We start from the raw sequence: 26,085 nt of genomic DNA, 5'->3' as shown, positions 1-26,085 counted from the left end.
ATGTATCTACACCTGCAATTACATCTGCTAAACATGTGTATGCGACAAATAACATTTGATTTGAACACAGTATGAATGATGAGCACCTTGTGCCTAAAACAACAGGCATGTGGGAGTGTTCATATGTGGGTGTGTTTATATGTGGGTGTGTTTATATGTGGGTGTGTTTATATGTGGGTGTGTTTATATGTGGGTGTGTTCATATGTGGGTGTGTTCATATGTGGGATTGTTTATATGTGGGTGTGTTTATATGTGGGTGTGTTTATATGTGGGTGTGTTTATATGTGGGATTGTTTATATGTGGTTGTGTTTATATGTGGGTGTGTTTATATGTGGGTGTGTTTATATGTGGGTGTGTTTATATGCGGGTGTGTTTATATGCGGGTGTGTTCATATGTGGGTGTGTTCATATGTGGGATTGTTTATATGTGGGTGTGTTTATATGTGGGTGTGTTCATATGTGGGTGTGTTTATATGTGGGAGTGTTTATGTGGGTGTGTTTATGTGGGTGTGTAGTGTTTATATGTGGGTGTGTTTATATGTCTGTCTCCATCTCTCTCTTTCAGTCTGTCTCCATCTCTCTCTTTCAGTCTGTCTCCATCTCTCTCTTTCAGTCTCTCTGCATTCTCTCTCTTTCTGTCTCCATCTCTCTCTTTCAGTCTGTCTCCATCTCTCTCTTTCAGTCTGTCTCCATCTCTCTCTTTCAGTCTGTCTCCATCTCTCTCTTTCAGTCTGTCTCCATCTCTCTCTTTCAGTCTGTCTCCATCTCTCTCTCTTTCAGTCTGTCTCCATCTCTCTCTCTTTCAGTCTGTCTCCATCTCTCTCTCTTTCAGTCTGTCTCCATCTCTCTCTTTCAGTCTGTCTCCATCTCTCTCTTTCAGTCTGTCTCCATCTCTCTCTTTCAGTCTCTCTGCATTCTCTCTCTTTCAGTCTGTCTCCATCTCTCTCTTTCAGTCTGTCTCCATCTCTCTCTTTCAGTCTGTCTCCATCTCTCTCTTTCAGTCTGTCTCCATCTCTCTCTTTCAGTCTGTCTCCATCTCTCTCTTTCAGTCTACCCCACCATCCACTGAATGACATCATCTTTCTCTATCCAGACAGAAGCCGCACCCCTTTTATTCATTACACTATTTCTCTCCCTCATTTTCTCACCTCTCTCTCTCCTTCTCACTCACCTCTCTCTCTCTCCTTCTCACTCACCTATCTATCTCTCCTCCTCACTCACCTATCTCTCTCTCCTTCTCACTCACCTATCTCTCTCCTTCTCACTCACCTATCTCTCTCTCCTTCTCACTCACCTCTCTCTCTCTCCTTCTCACTCACCTCTCTCTCTCTCCTTCTCTCTCTCCCTCTCACTCACCTCTCTCTCTCCTTCTCACTCACCTCTCTCTCTCTCCTTCTCACTCACAACTCTCTCTCTCTCTCCCTCCCTCTCTCTCTCCCCATCTCTCTCTCTCTACCCCCATCTTGGGGCGGCAGGTAGCCTAGTGGTTAGAGCGTTGGGCCAGTAATTGAAAAATCGCAAGATCGAATCCCTAAGCTGACAAGGTAAAAATATGTTGTTCTGCCCCCTGAACAAGGCAGTTAACCCACTGTTCCCCAGTAGGCCGTCATTGAAAATAAGAATTTGTTCTTAACTGACTTGCCTAGTTAAATAAAGGTAAAATAAAAATCCCTCCCTCTCTTGCTCACTCACCTCTCTACCCTCACCCTATTCTTAATGATTCCATCCCCCCTCCCTCTCTGTCTCTCTCTACCCTCACCCTATTCTTAATGATTCCATCCCCTCTCTCTCTCTGTCTCTCTCTACCCTCACCCTATTCTTAATGATTCCATCCCCTCTCTCTCTCTCTGTCTCTCTCTACCCTCACCCTATTCTTAATGATTCCATCCCCCCTCCCTCTCTGCCCCCCCCCCCCCCCACCCCCTCTCCTCCCCTCAGACAGGCTGGAGTCAGGTGGGTAATCATCAGGAGCCATGGGAGCACAACAGCTTAGTACGGTAATGCCTCAGACTCCTGAGATACATTACATTCATGGATCTGATTGAAGCTACATTGAAGCTACATGCCCATGAAGATGTTGTTGTCAGTTTAACATTCAGACCCCCTGGAAGCTCAAGTAGGAAGACAGTCGTAGACACAAGCTCAAAGCCCTTTGATGTCATCAAAGCTATGCTCTGTCGCAGAGCAATGACTTGGCCAGTCTGGGCCCAGATGACAGACTACGCTGGCCAAGCGGAGAAATGACTTGGCCAGTCTGGGCCCAGGTGACAGACTACGCTGGCCAAGCGGAGAAATGACTTGGCCAGTCTGGGCCCAGGTGACAGACTACGCTGGCCAAGTGGAGAAATGACTTGGCCAGTCTGGGCCCAGATGACAGACTACGCTGGCCAAGCGGAGAAATGACTTGGCCAGTCTGGGCCCAGATGACAGACTACGCTGGCCAAGCGGAGAAATGACTTGGCCAGTCTGGGCCCAGATGACAGACTACGCTGGCCAAGCGGAGAAATGACTTGGCCAGTCTGGGCCCAGATGACAGACTACGCTGGCCAAGCGGAGAAATGACTTGGCCAGTCTGGGCCCAGATGACAGACTACGCTGGCCAAGCGGAGAAATGACTTGGCCAGTCTGGGCCCAGATGACAGACTACGCTGGCCAAGCGGAGAAATGACTTGGCCAGTCTGGGCCCAGATGACAGACTACGCTGGCCAAGCGGAGAAATGACTTGGCCAGTCTGGGCCCAGATGACAGACTACGCTGGCCAAGCGGAGAAATGACTTGGCCAGTCTGGGCCCAGATGACAGACTACGCTGGCCAAGCGGAGAAATACTGAGTATGCAGGATGTTTCTAATGAGGCCAAACTACAGGGATTCTCAGATCATTAACCCAGCATAGTGCCAGTCTTGATGGGTCACAAAAGCCCTGGTACCTGGTGGCAGCACCCAGCATAGTGCCAGTCTGGAGGGTACCCGGTGCCAGCAGCCAGCATAGTGCCAGTCTGGAGGGTACCTGGTGCCAGCATAGTGCCTGTCTGGAGGGTACCCGAGGCCAGCAGCCAGCATAGTGCCAGTCTGGAGGGTACCTGGTGCCAGCATAGTGCCAGTCTGGAGGGTACCTGGTGCCAGCAGCCAGCATAGTGCCAGTCTGGAGGGTACCTGGTGCCAGCAGCCAGCATAGTGCCAGTCTGGAGGATACCTGGTGCCAGCAGCCAGCATAGTGCCAGTCTGGAGGGTACCTGGTGCCAGCAGCCAGCATAGTGCCAGTCTGGAGGGTACCTGGTGTCAGCAGCCAGCATAGTGCCAGTCTGGAGGGTACCTGGTGCCAGCAGCCAGCATAGTGCCAGTCTGGAGGATACCTGGTGCCAGCAGCCAGCATAGTGCCAGTCTGGAGGGTACCTGGTGCCAGCAGCCAGCATAGTGCCAGTCTGGAGGGTACCTGGTGTCAGCAGCCAGCATAGTGCCAGTCTGGAGGGTACCTGGTGCCAGCATAGTGCCAGTCTGGAGGGTACCTGGTGCCAGCAGCCAGCATAGTGCCAGTCTGGAGGGTACCTGGTGCCAGCAGCCAGCATAGTGCCAGTCTGGAGGGTACCTGGTGCCAGCAGCCAGCATAGTGCCAGTCTGGAGGGTACCTGGTGTCAGCAGCCAGCATAGTGCCAGTCTGGAGGGTACCTGGTGCCAGCAGCCAGCATAGTGCCAGTCTGGAGGGTACATGGTGCCAGCAGCCAGCATAGTGCCAGTCTGGAGGGTACCTGGTGCCAGCAGCCAGCATAGTGCCAGTCTGGAGGGTACCTGATGCCAGCAGCCAGCATAGTGCCAGTCTGGAGGGTACCTGGTGCCAGCAGCCAGCATAGTGCCAGTCTGGAGGGTACCTGGTGCCAGCATAGTGCCAGTCTGGAGGGTACCTGGTGCCAGCATAGTGCCAGTCTGGAGGATACCTGGTGCCAGCAGCCAGCATAGTGCCAGTCTGGAGGGTACCTGGTGCCAGTATAGTGCCAGTCTGGAGGGTACCTGGTGCCAGTATAGTGCCAGTCTGGAGGGTACCTGGTGCCAGTATAGTGCCAGTCTGGAGGGTACCTGGTGCCAGGACTGTAGGGCCACGTCATATTATATCGTATCATGTTAAACTCTAGCGAGAAGGTTCCAGATTAACTGCATGTTCACTCATTAGATGGTTCTCCAATGAAACGTGTTCCCACATATAAACACTGAGGCATTTGGATTGATATGGATTTGATGTTTATCAAACATATAGATGATCTGGATAAGAAACTAAGATTTAAAGTTGTCTTTTTCTACAGAAACAGATGGTGCCTTTCTCAGTAGGAAGCAGATTATTCAGTCAACCTTTTTATCTGTTGTTGATTATGGTGATATTATTAATCAAAGTGCAGCTGCTACTACTCTTAAACCTTTAGATGCCATCTCCCATAATGCCCTTTGTTTTGTTACAGGTGACAGGTTTGATACTCATCACTGCATCCTGTATCTATAGGTTGGCTGGACTTCACTAAAGACCCATAGATCCCTACATTACTCTCTTTTTGTTCACAAGGCCCTACAATATAAACTTCCGTCTTATCTAACTTTGATGTTGAAGTACAGAGCCTTCAGAGAGTATTCAGACCCCTTGACTTTTTCAACTTTGTTACGTAATAACCTTATTCTAAAATGAATTGAATTAAAAAAAAATCCTCAGCAATACCCCCATAATGACATTTCGAATACAGGTTTGTAGATTTTCTTGCTAAAAAAAACAAAACAGAAATACCTTATTTACATAAGTATTCAGACCCTTTGCTATGAGACTCGAAATTGAGCTCAGGTGCGTCCTGTTTCCATTGAAGATCCTTGAGATGTTTCTACAACTTGATTGGAGTCCACCTGTGGTAAATTGTAAGGTACACACCTGTCTATATAAGGTCCCACAGTTGACAGTGCATGTCAGAGAAAAAACCAAGCCATGAGGTCGAAGGAAATGTCCGTAGAGCTCCGAGACAGGATTGTGTTGAGGCACAGATTTGGGGAAGGGTACCAAAACATTTCTGCAGCATTGAAGGTCCCCAAGAACACAGTGGCCTCCATCATTCTTAAATGGAAGAAGTTTGGAACCACCAAGACTCTTCCTAGAGCTGGCCACCCGGCCAAACTGAGCAATTGGAGGAGAAGGGCCTTGGTCAGGGAGGTAACCAAGAATCCGATGGTATCCTCTGTGGAGAACCTTCCAGAAGGACAACCATCTCTACAGCACCCCACCAATCAGGCCTTTATGGTAGAGTGACCAGACGGAAGCCACTCCTCACTAAAAGGCACATGACAGCCCGCTTGGAGTTTGCCAAAAGGCACCTCAAGGACTCTCAGACCATGAGAAACAAGATTCTCTGGTCTGATGAAACCAAGATTCAACTCTTTGGCCTGAATGCCAAGCATCACGTCTGGAGGAAACCTGGGAACTTCCCTACGGTGGAGCATGGTGGTGGCAGCATCATGCTGTAGGGGTATTTTTCAGCGGCAGGTACTGGGAGACTAGTCAGGATTGAGGGAAAGATGAATGGAACAAAGTATAGAGAGATCCTTGTTGAAAACCTGCTCTAGAGCGCTCAGGACCTCCACTGGGGCGAAGGTTCAACTTCCAACAGGACAACAACCCTAAGCACACAGCCAAGACAATGCAGGAGTGGCTTCGGGAAAAGTCTCTGAATGTCCTTTAGTGGGCCAGCCAGAGCCAGATCCCGGACTTGGAGAGACTTGAAAATAGCTGTGTAGCAACGCTCCCCATCCAACCTGACAGAGCTTGAGAGGATCTGCAGAGAAGAATGGGAGAAACTCCCCAAATACAGGTGTGCAAAGCTTGTAGCGTCATACCCAAGAAGACTCAAGGCTGTAATGCTGCCAAAAGGGCTTCAACAAAGTACTGAGTAAAGGGTCTGAATACTTATGTAAATGTGATATTTCAGTTTTTTATGAGCAAACATTTCTAAAAACCTGTTTTTGCTTTGTCATTATGGGGTATTGTGTGTAGATTGATGAGGGGGAAAAATATTATTGAATCAATTTTAGAATAAGGCTAACAAAACAAAATGTGGAAAAAGTCACGGGGTCTGAATACTTTCCGAAGGCACCGGAGTTGCCTAACCTGTTCACAGGATTGGTTAACTCTTGAGGTTCCTAGCCCGTTCACAGGATTGGTTAACTCTTGAGGTTCCTAGCCCGTTCACAGGATTGGTTAACTCTTGAGGTTCCTAACGTGTTCACAGGATTGGTTAACTCTTGAGGTTCCTAGCCTGTTCACAGGATTGGTTAACTCTTGAGGTTCCTAGCCCGTTCACAGGATTGGTTAACTCTTGAGGTTCCTAACGTGTTCACAGGATTGGTTAACTCCTGAGGTTCCTAGCCTGTTCACAGGATTGGTTAATTCCCAATCTGGCCCTCAAACCATCATGGTCACCTAATAATCCCCAGTTTATAATTGGCTCATTCATCCCCCTCCTCTCCCCTGTAACTATTCCCCAGGTCGTTGCTGCAAATGAGAACGTGTTCTCAGTCAACTTACCTGGTAAAATAACGGTAAAATAAATAAATAAATAAAAAAAATTCTTGAGGTTTCTAGCCTGTTCACAGGATTGGTTAACTCTTGAGGTTCCTAACCTGTTCACAGGATTGGTTAACTCTTGAGGTTCCTAGCCCGTTCACAGGATTGGTTAACTAGAGGTTCCTAGCCTGTTCACAGGATTGGTTAACTCTTGAGGTGCCTAACCTGTTCACAGGATTGGTTAACTCTTGAGGTTCCTAACCTGTTCACAGGATTGGTTAACTTGAGGTTCCTAGCCTGTTCACAGGATTGGTTAACTTGAGGTTCCTAGCCTGTTCACAGGATTGGTTAACTCATGAGGTGCCTAACCTGTTCACAGGATTGGTTAACTCTTGAGGTTCCTAGCCTGTTCACAGGATTGGTTAACTCATGAGGTTCCTAGCCTGTTCACAGGATTGGTTAACTTGAGGTTCCTAGCCTGTTCACAGGATTGGTTAACTCTTGAGGTTCCTAACCTGTTCACAGGATTGGTTAACTCTTGAGGTTCCTAACCCGTTCACAGGATTGGTTAACTCTTGAGGTTCCTAACCCATTCACAGGATTGGTTAACTCTTGAGGTTCCTAACCTGTTCACAGGATTGGTTAACTCTTGAGGTTCCTAACCCGTTCACAGGATTGGTTAACTCTTGAGGTTCCTAACCCGTTCACAGGATTGGTTAACTCTTGAGGTTCCTAACCTGTTCACAGGATTGGTTAACTCTTGAGGTTCCTAACCTGTTCACAGGATTGGTTAACTCTTGAGGTTCCTAACGTGTTCACAGGATTGGTTAACTCTTGAGGTTCCTAACCTGTTCACAGGATTGGTTAACTCTTGAGGTTCCTAACGTGTTCACAGGATTGGTTAACTCTTGAGGTTCCTAACCTGTTCACAGGATTGGTTAACTCTTGAGGTTCCTAACGTGTTCACAGGATTGGTTAACTCTTGAGGTTCCTAACGTGTTCACAGGATTGGTTAACTCTTGAGGTTCCTAACCTGTTCACAGGATTGGTTAACTCTTGAGGTTCCTAACGTGTTCACAGGATTGGTTAACTCTTGAGGTTCCTAGCCCGTTCACAGGATTTGTTAACTCTTGAGAATCCTAGGGTCTCAACCGAGCTAGGTAAATCTGCTTTTAGTTTTAATGCACCATATTATTACTGTAACAAAATTCTAAATACATTTCATCTTGATGTTCTGGTGCCGTTCGGGCAATTTAAAGTATTGATTGGGGATTTATTTGTGGAGAAATGTAACTGTTTTTGTGGGTGATGTGTGATGTTTATTTGTGCTTCCCATGGCTGTGTTTCTGTGTTTTAATGTGTATAATGTGTATAATAGACCTAGGTGTTGCGTGCCTAAGAGCAGCCCTTAGCCGTGGTATATTGTTCATATATCACACCCCCCCGAGGTGCCTTATTGCTATTATAAACTGGTTACCAAAGTAATTAGGGCAGTAAAAAATTGGGGATGGTATACGGTTTGATATACCACAGATTTCAGCCAATCAGCATTCAGGGCTCGAACCACACAGTATAATGCTAAATAAAAAATGGTGGGTTTTTGAGCCAACAATGATGGGCACTGCACACTTAAGTAGACTAGGATCCAATGGGCCAACCCCTCTGGATGTCTTGTTGTCTACTGCTAGCAAAGCATCCAGGACCTCTTTCTCTGTAAATAGCTATACTTTCATCATTCATCAAGGTTTCCGCTGTCAGCATCCAGGACCTCTTTCTCTGTAAATAGCTGTACTTTCATCATTCATCAAGGTTTCCCCTGTCAGCATCCAGGACCTCTTTCTCTGTAAATAGCTGTACGTTCATCATTCATCAAGGTTTCCCCTGTCAGCATCCAGCCCAGTTTCATTGTAAATAGAATTAGTTATTTAAAAGAGATAAATAAAATGGTGAACACAAATAGTGATTAAATGCATCACTGATGGCATTTTTGTCCGTAATGAGGCCAGTGAATTAATTTGTTGTTGCAGAGAGGCGGAAGTAGAACCCTTCAGGGATTATCATATCATATCATATCCCCAACCAGCTCTATAAGGTCATATCATATCCCCAACCAGCTCTATAAGGTCATATCATATCATATCCCAAACCAGCTCTATAAGGTCATATCATATCCCCAACCAGCTCTATAAGGTCATATCATATCCCAAACCAGCTCTATAAGGTCATATCATATCCCCAACCAGCTCTATAAGGTCATATCATATCCCAAACCAGCTCTATAAGGTCATATCATATCCCCAACCAGCTCTATAAGGTCATATCATATCATATCCCCAACCAGCTCTATAAGGTCATATCATATCATATCATATCCCCAACCAGCTCTATAAGGTCATATCATATCATATCCCCAACCACCTTTGTAGGGTCATATCCTATCATATCCCCAACCAGCTCTATAAGGTCATATCATATCATATCCCCAACCAGCTCTATAAGGTCATATCATATCATATCATATCCCCAACCAGCTCTATAAGGTCATATCATATCATATCCCCAACCAGCTCTATAAGGTCATATCATATCATATCCCCAACCAGCTCTATAAGGTCATATCATATCATATCCCCAACCAGCTCTATAAGGTCATATCATATCCTATCATATCCCCAACCAGCTCTATAAGGTCATATCATATCATATCCCCAACCAGCTCTATAAGGTCATATCATATCATATCCCCAACCAGCTCTATAAGGTCATATCATATCATATCATATCCCCAACCAGCTCTATAAGGTCATATCATATCATATCATATCCCCAACCAGCTCTATAAGGTCATATCATATCCCAACCTGCTCTATAAGGTCATATCATATCATATCATATCCCCAACCAGCTCTATAAGGTCATATCATATCCCAACCAGCTCTATAAGGTCATATCATATCATATCCCCAACCAGCTCTATAAGGTCATATCATATCCCCAACCAGCTCTATAAGGTCATATCATATCATATCATATCCCCAACCAGCTCTATAAGGTCATATCATATCATATCATATCCCCAACCAGCTCTATAAGGTCATATCATATCCCAACCTGCTCTATAAGGTCATATCATATCATATCCCCAACCAGCTCTATAAGGTCATATCATATCCCCAACCAGCTCTATAAGGTCATATCATATCATATCCCCAACCAGCTCTATAAGGTCATATCATATCATATCCCCAACCAGCTCTATAAGGTCATATCATATCCCAACCTGCTCTATAAGGTCATATCATATCATATCCCCAACCAGCTCTATAAGGTCATATCATATCCCCAACCAGCTCTATAAGGTCATATCATATCATATCATATCCCCAACCAGCTCTATAAGGTCATATCATATCATATCATATCCCCAACCAGCTCTATAAGGTCATATCATATCCTATCATATCCCCAACCAGCTCTATAAGGTCATATCATATCATATCCCCAACCAGCTCTATAAGGTCATATCATATCATATCCCCAACCAGCTCTATAAGGTCATATCATATCATATCATATCCCCAACCAGCTCTATAAGGTCATATCATATCATATCCCCAACCAGCTCTATAAGGTCATATCATATCCCAACCTGCTCTATAAGGTCATATCATATCATATCATATCCCCAACCAGCTCTATAAGGTCATATCATATCCCAACCAGCTCTATAAGGTCATATCATATCATATCCCCAACCAGCTCTATAAGGTCATATCATATCCCCAACCAGCTCTATAAGGTCATATCATATCATATCATATCCCCAACCAGCTCTATAAGGTCATATCATATCATATCATATCCCCAACCAGCTCTATAAGGTCATATCATATCATATCATATCCCCAACCAGCTCTATAAGGTCATATCATATCCTATCATATCCCCAACCAGCTCTATAAGGTCATATCATATCATATCCCCAACCAGCTCTATAAGGTCATATCATATCATATCCCCAACCAGCTCTATAAGGTCATATCATATCATATCATATCCCCAACCAGCTCTATAAGGTCATATCATATCCCCAACCAGCTCTATAAGGTCATATCATATCCCAACCTGCTCTATAAGGTCATATCATATCATATCATATCCCCAACCAGCTCTATAAGGTCATATCATATCCCAACCAGCTCTATAAGGTCATATCATATCATATCCCCAACCAGCTCTATAAGGTCATATCATATCCCCAACCAGCTCTATAAGGTCATATCATATCCCAACCTGCTCTATAAGGTCATATCATATCCCCAACCAGCTCTATAAGGTCATATCATATCCCCAACCAGCTCTATAAGGTCATATCATATCCCCAACCAGCTCTATAAGGTCATATCATATCCCCAACCAGCTCTATAAGGTCATATCATATCCCCAACCAGCTCTATAAGGTCATATCATATCATATCCCCAACCAGCTCTATAAGGTCATATCATATCATATCCCCAACCAGCTCTATAAGGTCATATCATATCATATCCCCAACCAGCTCTATAAGGTCATATCATATCCCCAACCAGCTCTATAAGGTCATATCATATCCCCGACCAGCTCTATAAGGTCATATCATATCCCCAACCAGCTCTATAAGGTCATATCATATCATATCCCAACCAGCTCTGCAGGGTCATATCATATCCCAACCTGCTCTATAAGGTCATATCATATCCCAACCTGCTCTATAAGGTCATATCATATCATATCCCCAACCAGCTCTATAAGGTCATATCATATCCCAACCTGCTCTATAAGGTCATATCATATCCCAACCTGCTCTATAAGGTCATATCATATCATATCCCCAACCAGCTCTATAAGGTTATATCATATCATATCCCAACCAGCTCTGTAGGGTCATATCATATCCCAACCTGCTCTGTAGGGTCATATATCATATCATATCCCAACCTGCTCTGTAGGGTCATAGCATATCCCCAACCAGCTCTGTAGGGTCATATCATATCCCAACCAGCTCTGTGGGGTCATATCATATCCCCAACCAGCTCTGTAGGGTCATATCATATCATATCCCCAGTCAGCTCTGTAGGGTCATATCATATCATATCCCCAGTCAGCTCTGTAGGGTCATATCATATCCCAACCAGCTCTGTAGGGTCATATCATAGCATATCCCCAGTCAGCTCTGTAGGGTCATATCATATCCCAACCAGCTCTGTAGGGTCATATCATAGCATATCCCCAGTCAGCTCTGTAGGGTCATATCATATCCCAACCAGCTCTGTAGGGTCATATCATATCATATCATATCCCAACCAGCTCTGTAGGGTCATATCATATCATATCCCCAACCAGCTCTGTGGGGTCATATCATATCATATCATATCCCCAACCAACTCTGCAGGGTCATATCATATCATATCCCCAACCAGCTCTGCAGGGTCATATCATATCATATCCCCAACCATCTCTGTAGGGTCATATCATATCATATCCTGTCATATCCCCAACCAGCTCTGTAGGGTCATGTCATATCATATCATATCCCCAACCAGCTCCGTAGAGTCATATCATATCCCCAATCAGCTGTGTAGGGTCATATCATATCATATCCCCAACCAGCTCTGTAGGGTCATATCATATCATATCCCCAACCAGCTCTGTGGGGTCATATCATACCATATCATAGCAAATCCCCAACCAGCTCTGTAGGGTCATATCATATCATATCATATCCCCAATCAGCTCTGTAGGGCCATATACCATTTCCCCAAACAGCTCTGTAGAGTCATATCACATCCCCAATCAGCTCTGTAGGGTCATATCATATCCCCAACCAGCCATGTAGGGTCATATCATATCATATCCCCAACCAGCTCTGTAGGGTCATATCATATCCCCAACCAGCCATGTAGGGTCATATCATATCATATCCCCAACCAGCTCTGTAGAGTCATATCATATCATATCCCCAACCATCTCTGTATGGTCATATCATACCATATCCCCAACCAGCTCTGTAGAGTCATATCATACCATATCCCCAACCAGCTCTGTAGAGTCATATCATATCATATCCCCAACCAGCTCTGTAGAGTCATATCATATCATATCCCCAACCAGCTCTGTAGAGTCATATCATATCTCCAATCAGCTCTGTAGGGTCATATCATATCATATCCTATCATATCTCCAATCAGCTCTGTAGGGTCATATCATATCATATCCTATCATATCTCCAATCAGCTCTGTAGGGTCATATCATATCATATCCCCAACCAGCTCGGTAGGGTCATATCATATCATATCCTATCATATCCCCAGTCAGCTCTGTAGGGTCATATCATATCATATCCTATCATATCCCCAGTCAGCTCTGTAGGGTCATATCATATCATATCCCCAGTCAGCTCTGTAGGGTCATATCATATCATATCCCCAATCAGCTCGGTAGGGTCATATCATATCATATCCCCAATCAGCTCTCTCATTATAACCTGTCTTCCAGTCTTCCAGGTTATAATGATTACATGAGAGGAGACTCTGTTTGTTGCTCTACCTCATGCTATGGTGGTCTATCAGACTACTATAAAGGTGTGTTATACCGTGTCTCAATATGATAAAATGATCTTCCTGTTTGACATTGTTAGTGAGGGGAAACATTGACATGACTTCCTACAGGATGTTGAGGTATCTACATACCTTGCGTCCCACCTCGTTGTTGTGGAGGTTCATTAAGGTCCTGGCGTTCTTTTTGATCTCTCTCGCGTCTACGAAGACCTTAGAGAACCCCAGGCCATAGCTCACGTCGGCCGAGCAGCCTCCCCACTTCCAGCCCTCGTCCTGGCTGTAGGTCCCCTGCTTGTCCTTATCACAGCCGCAGTCGGACAGGTTCCCCTGGGTGCACGCTGCTGTGATGGCATGGGCCACACCTGCGGCGATGATGGCATAGGTAAACGCTGCCTCCTTACTACCTGGGAGACAGGAGAGAGGATTTGATTGGTTGATAGGTTGATTGATTGAAACCATTACCATGAAGGGAATTTGTTTTGCTCAGCAATGAAATATATAAAGAAAGAACATTTTGAATCAGAATCGCTGACAACATGACCCTCTGTTTGGGCGGTATCAAGCCTCCTCACATACCTGACATAGCTTGTTCAAACCAAATCATAAAATGTGCGAGGCAAGCCAAGTTCAGTTCATTTATCACAGCTGCTTTAAACAGATTAATGACGGTAGGGGGGTGAAGGGCAGGGGGAGGGCTGCAGGGGGAAGGAGGAAGGAGAGAAGGAGAGAAGGGCAGGGAAAGGGGGGAAGGAGAAGAGGAGGAGGAGGGCAGGGAAAGGGGGGAGGAGAAGAGGAGGAGGAGAAGAGGAGGGCAGGAAAAGGGGGAGAGGAGAGGAGGAGCAGGAGGGCAGGGAAAGGAGGAGAGGAGGGAAAAGGGGGAGACAAATGCACCTGAGGGGCTCTGAGTATTGTGAGCTCACAGATATCTGTAGGAGAGAGAATCCAAATGTACTATGCAGAAGAGAAAGTGTCAATCTCAGAGGGCATACTAGAGGTACTACAGACACTGTCCTTTATTCTGCTGTCAGACAGAGGAATCATTAGTCCAGACAGGCAGCCACCACCAGTCTCTAGACTGACAGACAGACAGACAGGCAGCCACCACCAGTCTCTAGACTGACAGACAAACAGACAGGCAGCCACCACCAGTCTCTAGATAGATAGACAGACAGACAGACAGACAGACAGGCAGCCACCACCAGTCTCTAGACTGACAGACAGACAGGCAGCCACCACCAGTCTCTAGACCGACAGACAGACAGGCAGCCACCACCAGTCTCTAGACTGACAGACAGACAGACAGGCAGCCACCACCAGTCTCTAGATAGATAGACAGACAGACAGGCAGCCACCACCAGTCTCTAGATAGATAGACAGACAGACAGACAGGCAGCCACCACCAGTCTCTAGACTGACAGACAGACAGGCAGCCACCACCAGTCTCTAGACCGACAGACAGACAGGCAGCCACCACCAGTCTCTAGACTGACAGACAGACAGACAGCCACACCAGTCTCTAGACTGACAGACAGACAGGCAGCCACCACCAGTCTCTAGACAGACAGACAGACAGACAGGCAGCCACCACCAGTCTCTAGACTGACAGACAGACAGGCAGCCACCACCAGTCTCTAGACTGACAGAGAGACAGACAGACAGGCAGCCACCAGTCTCTAGACTGACAGACAGACAGACAGACAGACAGACAGACAGACAGACAGACACCAGTCTCTAGACTGACTGACAGACAGACAGACAGCCACCACCAGTCTCTAGACTGACAGACAGACAGACAGGCAGCCACCACCAGTCTCTAGACAGACAGACAGACAGACAGCCACCACCAGTCTCTAGACTGACAGACAGACAGGCAGCCACCACCAGTCTCTAGACTGACAGACAGACAGACAGCCACCACCAGTCTCTAGACTGACAGACAGACAGGCAGCCACCACCAGTCTCTAGATAGACAGACAGACAGGCAGCCACCACCAGTCTCTAGACAGACAGACAGACAGACAGGCAGCACCAGTCTCTAGACTGACAGACAGACAGACAGCCACCACCAGTCTCTAGACAGACAGACAGACAGACAGGCAGCACCAGTCTCTAGACTGACAGACAGACAGGCAGCCACCACCAGTCTCTAGACAGACAGACAGACAGGCAGCCACCACCAGTCTCTAGACAGACAGACAGACAGACAGCCACCACCAGTCTCTAAGACAGACAGACAGACAGACAGGCAGCACCAGTCTCTAGACTGACAGACAGACAGGCAGCCACCACCAGTCTCTAGACAGACAGACAGACAGACAGACAGACAGACAGACAGACAGACAGACAGACAGGCAGCCACCACCAGTCTCTAGACAGACAGACAGACAGCCACCACCAGTCTCTAGACTGACAGACAGACAGGCAGCCACCACCAGTCTCTAGACAGACAGACAGACAGACAGCCACCACCAGTCTCTAGACTGACAAACAGACAGACAGCCACCACCAGTCTCTAGACAGACAGACAGACAGACAGACAGCCACCACCAGTCTCTAGACTGACAAACAGACAGACAGCCACCACCAGTCTCTAGACTGACAGACAGACAGACAGACAGACAGACAGACAGACAGCATGTATTGCAGCATCGTCCATGTATTGCAGTAATACAATGGTCAGAGGTGTATGTAACGGTGCACCCAGAGGGAGAGATAGTGTTGTGATGATCTGGCCCGCAGCCCAGCTCCTGTCACACAGCTGGCAGCTCCTTGAGGTGAGCCTGAGGGCTGAGAAGCATGCAGACCCTCCCTAGATGGACCGCCTGATACCACACCATTACACCCCGCACTAATACAGTACCACAAGGTTCTGATCAGACCTGGGATCTGTTCTGATACCACAGATTTCTGTTCTGATACCACAGAGTTCTGATACCACAGGGGTCTGTTCTGACACTATAGGGTTCTGATACCACAGGGGTCTGTTCTGACACCATAGGGTTCTGATACCACAGGTTTTGATACCACAGGGTTCTGTTCTGACACCATGGGGTTCTGATACCACAGGTTTGATACCACAGGGTTCTGTTCTGACACCATCGGGTTCTGATACCACAGGGTTGTGATACAACAGGGTTCTGATACCACAAGGTTCTGATCTGATACAACAGGGTTCTGTTACCACCGGGTTCTGTTCTGATACCACAGGGTTCTGATACCACAGGGTTCTGATACCACAAGGTTCTGATCTGATACCACAGGGTTCTGATACCACAAGGTTCTGTTCTGATACCACAGGGTTCTGATACCACAGGGTTCTGATACCACAGGGTTCTGATATCACAGGGTTCTGATCTGATACCACAGGGTTCTGATACCACAGGGTTCTGATATCACAGGGTTCCGATCTGATACCACAGGGTTCTGATACCACAAGGTTCTGTTCTGATACCACAGGGTTCTGATACCACCGGGTTCTGTTCTGATACCACAGGGTTCTGATACCACAGGGTTCTGATACCACAGGGTTCTGTTCTGATACTACAGGGTTCTGATACCACAAGGTTCTGTTCTGATACCACAGGGTTCTGATACCACAAGGTTCTGTTCTGATACCACAGGGTTCTGATACCACATGGTTATGTTCTGATACCACAGGGTTCTGTTCTGATACCACAGGGTTCTGATCTGATACTACAGGGTTCTGATACCACAGGGTTCTGTTCTGATACCACAGGGTTCTGATACCACAGGGTTCTGATACCACAGGGTTCTGTTCAGATACCACTAGATTCTGATACCACAGGGTTCTAATAACACAGGGTTGTGATACCACAGGGTTGTGATAACTCATGGTTGTGATAACACAGGGTTGTGATAACTCAGGGTTGTGATAACTCAGGGTTGTGATAACACAGGGTTGATACCACAGGGTTGTGATAACTCAGGGTTGTGATAACACAGGGTTGTGATACCACATGGTTCTGATACCACAGGGTTCCACCCCATACACCACTACCAGGTTAGCCTCATTGTTAATTAAAATGCAGGTAACAACTTCCAGGTCTATATACTATTGAAAATAAAATACACAGGAAATGAAAACACCCATGAACTGGTCAGTGATAGTACCATACTGTAATCTAATCACATCCTGTCAGGACAAATCTCAGTAGATTTGAAGCCAGTATTTATGCTGCAATCGTTTATGTGTCGGGGGGCTAGGGTCAGTCTGTTATATCTGGAGTACTTCTCCTGTCTTATCCGGTGTCCTGTGTAAATGTAAGTATGCTCTCTCTAATTATTTCTTTCTTTCTTTCTCTCTCTCGGAGGACCTGAGCCCTAGGACCATGCCTCAGGACTACCTGGCTTGATGACTCCTTGCTGTCCCCAGTCCACCTGATCGTGCTGCTGCTCCAGTTTCAACTGTTCTGCCTGCGGCTATGGAACCCTGACCTGTTCACTGGACGTGCTACCTGTCCCAGACCTGCTGTTTTCAACTCTCTAGAGACAGCAGGAGCAGTAGAGATACTCTTAATGATCGGTTATGAAAAGCCAACTGACATTTACTCCTGAGGTGCTGACCTGTTGCACCCTCGACAACTACTGTGATTAATATTAGTTGATCCTGCTGGTCATCTATGAACATTTGAACATCTTGGTCATGTTCTGTTATAATCTCCACCCGGCACAGCCAGAAGAGGACTGGCCACCCCTCAGAGCCTAGTTCCTCTCTAGGTTTCTTCCTAGGTTTTGGCCTTTCTAGGGAGTTTTTCCTAGCCACCGTGCTTCTACACCTGCATTGCTTGCTGTTTGGAGTTTTAGGCTGGGTTTCTGTACAGCACTTTGAGATATCAGCTGATGTAAGGGGTACATTTTTGGGGGATTGATTGAATGCTGTAGCCTCAGCAGTTTCAGAGTCCTATCATCATCATTACAGTATTGATAAGCAGTGTTACTGGCTTGCCTGGTCAACTCTCCCCCCGATCAATCATTTACACCTTAACCCTACAACACTCTGACCCTACAACCAAGGAAACAGACCCTGTATTCCAAATCAGCCCCTAGCCCCCCTAAACACTAAGAAAAGAGGGTTCCTCAAGGGTTCTTTGGGAAGGTTGATGGTTCTATGTGGAACCATAATGACTCAAAGAACCATTAGAGCTCTTCACTGGTTCTTTGCAGTTCACAAAAGGGTTCTTGGCTCTTTTAGTGATAATTAAAATGTGACTACGGCCCGTGACGGTGTCTAGTGAAAGACTCACGTATGGCCTTGAGTCAATTGTTAACTGATGTCTAAACCAGTGGTTCTCCTCAAGGACCCCTAGCCATTGCAGACCTAGAATGCCTGATTCAACTTAGTTAACACAATAATAAAACCAACAAAATTGTAACAATATAAAATGGCTAACCAGAAAAAAATTGTTTTTTGTTTGGTTCTTCTAAAGGTTCTTTCTAGAACCTTCATATTGAGAAAGGTTCTTTATAGAATCATTCTCTATAAAGAACCATTAAAAAGGGTTCTATAGCTAAGTCCTTTTGCTCACCTGACATAGAAGTCCTTACAATCAAATGCCGACCGCATTATCTACCAAGAGAATTCTCTTCGATTATAATCACAGTCGTGTTTATTCCCCCCCCCAAGCAGACACATCGACGGCTGTGAAAGAACTTCATTGGACTCTATGTAAACTGGAAACCACATATCCTGAGGCTGCGTTTATTGTAGCTGGGGATTTTAACAAGGCTAATCTGAAAACAAGGCTCCCTAAATTTTATCAGCATATCGAACGGGCGACACGGGCTGGTAAAAACCTGGATCATTGTTACTCTAACTTCAACGACAAAGCTCTCCCCCGCCCTCCTTTCGGAAAATCTGACCACGACTCCATTTTGTTGCTCCCAGCCTATAGACAGAAACTAAAACAGGAAGCTCCCGTGCTCAGGTCTGTTCAACGCTGGTCCGACCAATCTGATTCCACACTTCAAGATTGCTTCGATCACATGAACTGGGATATGTTCCGCATAGCGTCGGACAATAACATCGATGAATACGCTGATTCGGTGAGCAAGTTTATTAGCAAGTGCATCGGTGATCTTGTACCCACAGCGACTATTAAAACCTTCCCCAACCAGAAACCGTGGATTGATGGCAGCATTCGCGCAAAACTGAAAGCGCGAACCACTGCTATTAATCAGGGCAAGGCGACCGGAAACATGACCGAATACAAACAGTGTAGCTATTCCCTCCGCAAGGCAATCAAACAAGCTATGCGTCAGTGTAGAGACAAAGTAGTCGCAATTCAACTGCTCAGACACAAGAGGTATGTGGCAGGGTCTACAGTCAATCATGGATTACAAAAAAGAAAACCAGCCCCGTCGCGGACCATGATGTCTTGCTCCCAGACAAACTAAACAACTTCTTTGCTCGTTATGAGGACAATACAGTGCCACCGACACGGCCTGCTACCAAAACCTCCTTCACTGCAGCCGACGTGAGTAAAACATTTAAACGTGTTAACCCTCGCAAGGCTGCAGGCCCAGACGGCATCCCCAGCCGCGTCCTCAGAGCATGCACAGATCAGCTGGCTGGTGTGTTGACGGACTCAGGAGGCTGAAGAAATTTGGCTTGTCACCAAAAACACTCACAAACTTTTAAAGATGCACAATCGAGAACATCCTGTCGGGCTGTATCACCGCCTGGTACGGCAGCTGCTCCGCCCATAACCAGAAGGCTCTCCAGAGGGTAGTGAGGTCTACACAACGCATCACCGGGTGCAAACTACCTGCCCTCCAGGACACCTTCACCACCCGATGTCACATGAAGGCCAAAAAGATCATCAAGGACAACAACCACCCAAGCCACTGCCTGTTCACCCCGCTATCACCCAGATGGCGAGATCATTACAGGTGCATCAAAGCAGGGACCGAGAGACTGAAAAACAGCTTCTATCTCAAGGCCATCAGACTGTTAAACAGCCATCACTAACATTGAGCGGCTGCTGCCAACATACTGACTCAAATCTCTAGCCACTTTAATAATAAAAAATTGGATGTAATAAATGTATCACTAGTCACTTTAAACAATGCCACTTTATAAAATGTTTACATAACCTACATTACTCATCTCATATGTATATACTGTACTCTATACCAGCTACTGCATCTTGCCTATGCCGTTCGGCCATCGCTCATCCATATATTTTCATGTATATATTTTTATTCATTCCTTTACACTTGTGTGTATAAGGTAGTTGTTGTGAAATTGTTAGATTACTTGTTAGATATTACTGCACGGTCGGAACTAGAAGCACAAGCATTTTACTACACTCGCATTAACATCTACTAACCATGTGTATGTGACCAACACAATTTGATTTGAATTTGATTGAAAACCCCAAAAAGGGTTTTAATCATAGCAGAACCCTTCTTTGGTGATATATAGAACATTTTAATAACGGTTCTTTATAGAACCTTCAAAACAAGTTTCTATATACAGTAGCACTAAAAATGGTTCCCCTTTGCTTACAAGCCAAATAACTCTTATTTGGAATTATATAGAACCATTTGTTTTGTGTGTATAACATCCTAACCCTTGCTACCCGGAGCAGATGGAGTGGAAAGGGTTCACTAGTTTACTCTTGTTAATCCTGACCAATCATGTCTGAACACCTGCAGGTGAGAGGAAGTAGTCTTTGTCCGAAAATGTAATTGTAGGAAATGTACACCATGTTTCTGTATCTCACCAGTAGATGATGTATGATCTGTCTGCCAGCGTTATGAGATTCACAGTTCTGGACCGATAGCTACAGGTACGCAGCACATTGTTCTGGACCGATAGCTACAGGTACGCAGCACATTGTTCTGTCTGCCAGCGTTATGAGATTCACAGTTCTGGACCGATAGCTACAGGTACGCAGCACATTGTTCTGGACCGATAGCTACAGGTATGCAGCACATTGTTCTGGACCGATAGCTACAGGTATGCAGCACATTGTTCTGGACCGATAGCTACAGGTACGCAGCACATTGTTCTGGACCGATAGCTACAGGTATGCAGAACATTGTTCTGTCTGCCAGCGTTATGAGATTCACAGTTCTGGACCGATAGCTACAGGTATGCAGAACATTGTTCTGGACCAATAGCTACAGGTATGGAGCACATTGTTCTGGACCGATAGCTACAGGTATGCAGAACATTGTTCTGTCTGCCAGCGTTATGAGATTCACAGTTCTGGACCGATAGCTACAGGTATGCAGCACATTGTTCTGGACCGATAGCTACAGGTATGCAGAACATTGTTCTGGACCGACAGCTACAGGTATGCAGAACATTGTTCTGGACCGATAGCTACAGGTATGCAGCACATTATTCTGGACCGATAGCTACAGGTACGCAGCACATTGTTCTGGACCGATAGCTACAGGTATGCAGAACATTGTTCTGTCTGCCAGCGTTATGAGATTCACAGTTCTGGACCGATAGCTACAGGTATGCAGAACATTGTTCTGGACCGATAGCTACATGTATGCAGAACATTGTTCTGGACCGATAGCTACAGGTATGCAGCACATTGTTCTGGACCGATAGCTACAGGTATGCAGCACATTGTTCTGGACCGATAGCTACAGGTACGCAGCACATTGTTCTGGACCGATAGCTACAGGTATGCAGAACATTGTTCTGTCTGCCAGCGTTATGAGATTCACAGTTCTGGACCGATAGCTACAGGTACGCAGCACATTGTTCTGGACCGATAGCTACAGGTATGCAGCACATTGTTCTGGACCGATAGCTACAGGTATGCAGCACATTGTTCTAGACCGATAGCTACAGGTATGCAGCACATTGTTCTGGACCGATAGCTACAGGTATGCAGCACATTGTTCTGGACCGATAGCTACAGGTATGCAGCACATTGTTCTGGACCGATAGCTACAGGTATGCAGAACATTGTTCTGTCTGCCAGCGTTATGAGATTCACAGTTCTGGACCGATAGCTACAGGTATGCAGAACATTGTTCTGGACCGATAGCTAAAGGTATGCAGGACATTGTTCTGGACCGATAACTACAGGTACGCAGCACATTGTTCTGGACCGATAGCTACAGGTATGCAGAACATTGTTCTGTCTGCCAGCGTTATGAGATTCACAGTTCTGGACCGATAGCTACAGGTATGCAGAACATTGTTCTGGACCGATAGCTACAGGTATGCAGAACATTGTTCTGTCTGCCAGCGTTATGAGATTCACAGTTCTGGACCGATAGCTACAGGTATGCAGAACATTGGTCTGGACCGATAGCTACAGTTATGCAGAACATTGTTCTGGACCGATAGCTACAGGTATGCAGCACATTGTTCTGGACCGATAGCTAAAGGTATGCAGAACATTGTTCTGGACCGATAGCTAAAGGTATGCAGCACATTGTTCTGGACCGATAGCTACAGGTACGCAGCACATTGTTCTGGACCGATAGCTACAGGTATGCAGAACATTGTTCTGTCTGCCAGCGTTATGAGATTCACAGTTCTGGACCGATAGCTACAGGTATGCAGAACATTGTTCTGGACCGATAGCTACAGGTATGCAGAACATTGTTCTGGACCGATAGCTACAGGTATGCAGCACATTGTTCTGGACCGATAGCTACAGGTATGCCGCACATTGTTCTGGACCGATAGCTACAGGTACGCAGCACATTGTTCTGGACCGATAGCTACAGGTATGCAGAACATTGTTCTGTCTGCCAGCGTTATGAGATTCACAGTTCTGGACCGATAGCTACAGGTATGCAGAACATTGTTCTGGACCGATAGCTACAGGTACGCAGCACATTGTTCTGGACCGATAGCTACAGGTACGCAGCACATTGTTCTGAACCGATAGCTACAGGTATGCAGGACATTGTTCTGGACCGATAGCTACAGGTATGCAGCACATTGTTCTGGACCGATAGCTACAGGTATGCAGCACATTGTTCTGGACCGATAGCTACAGGTATGCAGCACATTGTTCTGGACCGATAGCTACAGGTATGCAGCACATTGTTCTGGACCGATAGCTACAGGTACGCAGCACATTGTTCTGGACCGATAGCTACAGGTATGCAGCACATTGTTCTGGACCGATAGCTACAGGTATGCAGCACATTGTTCTGGACCGATAGCTACAGGTATGCAGCACATTGTTCTAGACCGATAGCTACAGGTACGCAGCACATTGTTCTGGACCGATAGCTACAGGTATGCAGCACATTGTTCTGGACCGATAGCTACAGGTATGCAGCACATTGTTCTGGACCGATAGCTACAGGTACGCAGCACATTGTTCTGGACCGATAGCTACAGGTATGCAGCACATTGTTCTGGACCGATAGCTACAGGTACGCAGGACATTGTTCTGGACCGATAGCTACAGGTACGCAGCACATTGTTCTGGACCGATAGCTACAGGTATGCAGCACATTGTTCTGGACCGATAGCTACAGGTATGCAGCACATTGTTCTGGACCGATAGCTACAGGTATGCAGCACATTGTTCTGGACCGATAGCTACAGGTACGCAGCACATTGTTCTGGACCGATAGCTACAGGTATGCAGCACATTGTTCTGGACCGATAGCTACAGGTACGCAGGACATTGTTCTGGACCGATAGCTACAGGTACGCAGCACATTGTTCTGGACCGATAGCTACAGGTACGCAGCACATTGTTCTGGACCGATAGCTACAGGTATGCAGCACATTGTTCTGGACCGATAGCTACAGGTACGCAGGACATTGTTCTGGACCGATAGCTACAGGTACGCAGCACATTGTTCTGGACCGATAACTACAGGTACGCAGCACATTGTTCTGGACCGATAGCTACAGGTATGCAGAACATTGTTCTGTCTGCCAGCGTTATGAGATTCACAGTTCTGGACCGATAGCTACAGGTATGCAGAACATTGTTCTGGACCGATAGCTACAGGTATGCAGAACATTGTTCTGTCTGCCAGCGTTATGAGATTCACAGTTCTGGACCGATAGCTACAGGTATGCAGAACATTCGTCTGGACCGATAGCTACAGGTATGCAGAACATTGTTCTGGACCGATAGCTACAGGTATGCAGCACATTGTTCTGGACCGATAGCTACAGGTATGCAGAACATTGTTCTGGACCGATAGCTAAAGGTATGCAGCACATTGTTCTGGACCGATAGCTACAGGTACGCAGCACATTGTTCTGGACCGATAGCTACAGGTATGCAGAACATTGTTCTGTCTGCCAGCGTTATGAGATTCACAGTTCTGGACCGATAGCTACAGGTATGCAGAACATTGTTCTGGACCGATAGCTACAGGTATGCAGAACATTGTTCTGGACCGATAGCTACAGGGATGCAGCACATTGTTCTGGACCGATAGCTACAGGTATGCAGCACATTGTTCTGGACCGATAGCTACAGGTACGCAGCACATTGTTCTGGACCGATAGCTACAGGTATGCAGAACATTGTTCTGTCTGCCAGCGTTATGCGATTCACAGTTCTGGACCGATAGCTACAGGTATGCAGAACATTGTTCTGGACCGATAGCTACAGGTATGCAGAACATTGTTCTGGACCGATAGCTACAGGTACGCAGCACATTGTTCTGGACCGATAGCTACAGGTACGCAGCACATTGTTCTGGACCGATAGCTACAGGTATGCAGGACATTGTTCTGGACCGATAGCTACAGGTATGCAGCACATTGTTCTGGACCGATAGCTACAGGTATGCAGCACATTGTTCTGGACTGATAGCTACAGGTATGCAGCACATTGTTCTGGACCGATAGCTACAGGTATGCAGCACATTGTTCTGGACCGATAGCTACAGGTGCGCAGCACATTGTTCTGGACCGATAGCTACAGGTATGCAGCACATTGTTCTGGACTGATAGCTACAGGTATGCAGCACATTGTTCTAGACCGATAGCTACAGGTATGCAGCACATTGTTCTGGACCGATAGCTACAGGTATGCAGCACATCATTCTGGACCGATAGCTACAGGTATGCAGCACATTGTTCTGGACCGATAGCTACAGGTACGCAGCACATTGTTCTGGACCGATAGCTACAGGTATGCAGCACATTGTTCTGGACCGATAGCTACAGGTACGCAGGACATTGTTCTGGACCGATAGCTACAGGTACGCAGCACATTGTTCTGGACCGATAGCTACAGGTATGCAGCACATTGTTCTGGACCGATAGCTACAGGTATGCAGCACATTGTTCTGGACCGATAGCTACAGGTATGCAGCACATTGTTCTGGACCGATAGCTACAGGTATGCAGCACATTGTTCTGGACCGATAGCTACAGGTATGCAGCACATTGTTCTGGACCGATAGCTACAGGTATGCAGCACATTGTTCTGGACCGATAGCTACAGGTACGCAGCACATTGTTCTGGACCGATAGCTACAGGTACGCAGCACATTGTTCTGGACCGATAGCTACAGGTACGCAGCACATTGTTCTGGACCGATAGCTACAGGTATGCAGCACATTGTTCTGGACCGATAGCTACAGGTATGCAGCACATTACATTTACATTTTAGTCATTTAGCAGACGCTCTTATCCAGAGCGACTTACAGTAGAGTGCATACATTTTATTACATTTTTACATACTGAGACAAGGATATCCCTACTGGCCAAGAGCAGACGCTCTTATCCAGAGCGACTTACAGTAGAGTGCATACATTTTATTACATTTTTTTTTTTATTATTTTTTTTTTTATACATACTGAGACAAGGATATCCCTACCGGCCAAACCCTCCATAACCCGGACGACGCTATGCCAATTGTGCGTCGCCCCACGGATCTCCCGGTTGCGGCCGGCTGCGACAGAGCCTGGGCGCGAACCCAGCCCAGCCTGGGCGCGAACCCAGAGACTCTGGTGGCGCAGCTAGCACTGT

The 26,085-nt window shown here is 46.4% G+C and overlaps 1 protein-coding gene across 1 annotated transcript in view; it reads right to left on the bottom strand.

Moving 5' to 3' along the window:
• The window catches only part of wnt7aa (wingless-type MMTV integration site family, member 7Aa), a 41,572-nt gene that overhangs the window by 2,583 nt on the left and 12,904 nt on the right, over positions 1 to 26,085 (bottom strand). Inside the window, exon 3 of the mRNA XM_071336961.1 lies at positions 13,259 to 13,530. Within this exon, the coding sequence (XP_071193062.1) occupies positions 13,259 to 13,530 (272 nt within the window). The remainder of the gene's footprint in view (positions 1 to 13,258; positions 13,531 to 26,085) is intronic.

The sequence above is a fragment of the Salvelinus alpinus genome, chromosome 12, assembly GCF_045679555.1.
Source record: "Salvelinus alpinus chromosome 12, SLU_Salpinus.1, whole genome shotgun sequence".
Taxonomy (NCBI): Eukaryota; Metazoa; Chordata; class Actinopteri; order Salmoniformes; family Salmonidae; genus Salvelinus; species Salvelinus alpinus.
This window is presented reverse-complemented; position numbering and strand designations above follow the sequence as displayed.